General features: G+C 54.4%; 2 protein-coding genes across 2 annotated transcripts; one reads left to right on the top strand and one right to left on the bottom strand.

Moving 5' to 3' along the window:
- Window positions 1-504: 504 nt before the first annotated feature.
- Window positions 505-1,806, top strand: DICSQDRAFT_175865 (uncharacterized protein; the record flags this gene model as incomplete). Its single annotated transcript, XM_007371728.1, has 3 exons — window positions 505-1,217; window positions 1,280-1,604; window positions 1,672-1,806. 3 exons carry the CDS (start codon window positions 505-507, stop codon window positions 1,804-1,806), a joined length of 1,173 nt encoding a protein of 390 aa, XP_007371790.1.
- Window positions 1,807-2,433: 627 nt separating this feature from the next.
- DICSQDRAFT_150887 (uncharacterized protein) lies at window positions 2,434-3,299 on the bottom strand (the record flags this gene model as incomplete). The annotated part of the gene is made up of 2 exons (XM_007371727.1): window positions 2,434-2,880; window positions 2,910-3,299. 2 exons carry the CDS (start codon window positions 3,297-3,299, stop codon window positions 2,434-2,436), a joined length of 837 nt encoding a protein of 278 aa, XP_007371789.1.
- Between the last annotated feature and the right edge of the window lie 132 nt (window positions 3,300-3,431).

The following is a 3,431-nucleotide window of genomic DNA, read 5'->3' as shown; positions in this document are numbered from 1 at the left end:
GCCGTTGCGATGTCGCATTCATGATGCGCATTGGTGGCCGCAGTGTGCGCGCTGACGATGTCGTAACTCAGGAGCTTTTTTGAGCACTTGCCCTTGCAATAGCATCACTTTGGTGGTTGCCGGTATGGTTTGTTGGGCATGATGCCAGTCTGCAGCTGAGGGATGACAGCAGGCGGCCGGGGTGATAGTACAGCTGGAGGCATACTGGGAGTGGTGACGCTCCATAATGCCACGTCGAAAACTTATCTGACAAGTATCCATGCATTACGAGGCTACCGAATCGAGAACTAGAGAACATGGTGAGAATGTCGAGGCAACATGCATGTAGTCTACAGATTCGCCGTCCTGGAGAACATGGGGGAGAATGTGGAGAGAATGTCGTGGGAATCCGCACATTCTCCGCATGTTCTCCCCCGCCAAAATCTGGCCCTTCACGCTGTGCTCGTGGCACAGGCACCTTCTCTGTCTCCCACCACGATCTATCCACTAGTCTTGAACGTAATTATGTGTGTCATCACTGCACATCCATTCACTTACTCTTCTGCCGATGTGGTCTTGTACTCCTCCGACGATGTCGCATACAAAGTGCACAAGCTCATTCTGACCATCGCCTCCGACTTCTTCCGCGACATGTTCGACCTACCGCAGCCTACCTCATCTTCCGACTCAGACTCCTCTGCCCCATCCACAGAGGAGCAGGTGGACGGTCTACCCGTCATCCGCATGTCGGAGTCTAGCAAAGCTCTCACCCCGTTGCTGTTGCTCTGCTACCCCCTGGAGGAACCCGTGCTCACATCGATCACCGAGGTGTGCGCGGTGCTCGAGGCCGCTATCAAGTTCGATGTACGCAGAGCATCTCAGATAGCGAAGCGTAGGTTGCGGGAGCTCATCCCGTCCGCTCCGCTGCGAGTGTACATCATCGCTTGCAAGCTTGGTCTCGAAGACGAAGCCCATACGGCTGCACAGGAGATCCACCGATCGAAGGTCCAGAACCAGTACGTGGATGAGTTGGAAGAGATCTCGTTTGGGGCGTATCATCGCCTCCTCCATTATTGCTCGGCAGAGGGTGATGCAGGCTTCGGCATGGTCTCCTTCTCTCCTACTAAGTCGGGCCCAAAACCGAAAAACCATAGAAAGAAGGCAGATGTCGACCGCAGCCGCGCGATCACCTTCACAGTGCCCGTTTCTACCCCTACGCCAGACGTCTCTGCCATAGGGTCAGTACTACACGTGTCGTCATGGACGATGATCAGTCTGACTCAGCTCCCCATGCTAGTAGCCCTAGTACCCCCGCTTTCAGTACCGGCGACGTCAACTTTGTCCTCTTGACGTCCGATGGGCAACGACTAGCACTCTCAGGGAATGGGATCCTGCACGCCTCTCCGCTACTCTCCGCTCTGGTGGCCCGCCGTTCGAACGTCGCCGAAGAAGTTCCCGTCGCAGAGCCCGCCGCAACTATGAGCATCCTGATTCGCATATACGACCCGTTCGAGCACCCACATCTCGCTGACATGCTCGACATTCATGCCGGACTCATCGCTGCTGAAAAATACGGTATGCGGAAGGCCGTCGATTTCCTACAAACAGCTCTTAGGTCTCAACAAGTAGGGACTCCGAAGGAATCCTTACTACTCTATGCCATAGCATGTCGATTCAACATGCGCGACGTAGCTCTCGTCGCTGCGAGAGGCACGTTGCGCGCCGATCTCACAAGAAACCTGTACCCCAGCATCGATACAATACATATCTCGGGAGGTTACCTTCACCGTCTCCTGGCTTTTCACCGCGAATGCCGCGCTGCTATAAACCCGATTTTCGAAAGCCGTGATTGGCTGCAAGATACATGGCTGGAGCTAGTGCGGAAGGCTTGTTCGCCGTGGACTGGCTTTAGGCCTCGATTCATTGAAGGAAAGTGGGCGTGCTGGTACGATCCATACATGAAAGCTGCCGCGAGGTCTGCTTCTTGGCCATCAAGAGAGTCAGTCATGCAAGACGACGTGTTATGCGCGGGCCTGGCCGGACAGATCTCTTCCAATATCTCGTGTTCTAACTGCACGCGAGAATAAGGCGCAGTCCTTCTCTTCAAGTTCAGTCAGCACGTTGCGGACACCATTACTCGTTTGGAGACACAGGTGGGTATATTTCACCTTATGCATCGAACGGTCTTGCATCCGAGTCTCATTGCCCCACTGAGTTCCCGATGTGCAGGTCGACTTGAGTTGGCCGACAGAGCGAAACGAGGGACCTAAGGCTACAGGACTTGCATAGACACAGATCAGTACGTAGCATGAGACTCCAGTCCAGAAACATGAAGTGGTCAGTAGTTGTTGTGTATATACTGTCTGACTCTCTGCTCTACGGGCGACAAGTATACATTCGCTGTGCAACCATGAGTCCTTCTCCCTTGCTCGCCATGTCGACTCAATAGGTCCATTATTGGCCGTAATCGAGAATCCACGCCATAGACCAGAACCATCTCCACTGACGGAAGTAAGGGCCGCATATGAATGGCATGAGAGCCTCCCATACCCGGTGGTCAGGCTTAGCCGAGGGTACGAGCTCTGAACGCCTCCTGGCGGTCACGTACTCAAACCACTCTGGATAAAATCCCGACCATCCCGAATCTATCAACCAAAGCCTACCGTCATCGCCTACAAGGATGTTGCGCATGTTGAGGTCGCAGTGAGTAAGCACCAGTGGTCTAATGTCGTCGAATGGCTTTGAGGGCATGGCCGTGCTAGCTGCGCCTGCTCTACGAAGCGCAAACGCACGAGCTGCATTGTATTTGGCGTTCCAGAATGCAGATAACTCGGAGTAAGATGAGAAGGGTCCGCGAGGAGGCCCTATTTCACCAAACATTGGGCATGGGCAAATTAAGGCCTTGGCGTCAGGAGCGACGGGCCGGGGACGACGGAACGTGGGTGCCTAATGGCGCGTAACTGCTGAATGTAACTGCGCAAGGTGAAGGCGACGCGAAGTTTTCCCCAGATAGACAGCGAAGGCCGGACTTGGGCAAGCTGTTGGCCAGAGATACGATCCATGACGAAGACGGAATACTCGCCTGAATCGTACCGGATGACACGACGAACGCGTGGGACAGGGATGGTTGTGTGATGGAAGACAAGATCGTACGTGAGCGCCTCGGACACGAACATATCGTGGTCGTCCCATATCCGCTTCGCAACGGTTGTGTCGGTGAGCGGCAATATGTGGTTGTCGCCCAGGTCGACACCGGCCTCAGCGCTGAGGGTCCCAGTGCGACGAGACCCGATGAGTTCAATGATCTCGTCGTTGCTCATAGAATCAAGCTCCGATGCCTATGAATATTCAGCGAGGTTACACCACAATCCTTAAGCGTAGTGCTAAGATACGCACTGCGAAGTCCGAAACAGGTCTTTTGGAGCGCGTGATCAGCCGGCATCTGCAATGAG

The sequence above is a fragment of the Dichomitus squalens genome, assembly GCF_000275845.1.
Source record: "Dichomitus squalens LYAD-421 SS1 unplaced genomic scaffold DICSQscaffold_220, whole genome shotgun sequence".
Taxonomy (NCBI): domain Eukaryota; kingdom Fungi; phylum Basidiomycota; class Agaricomycetes; order Polyporales; family Polyporaceae; genus Dichomitus; species Dichomitus squalens.
This window is presented reverse-complemented; position numbering and strand designations above follow the sequence as displayed.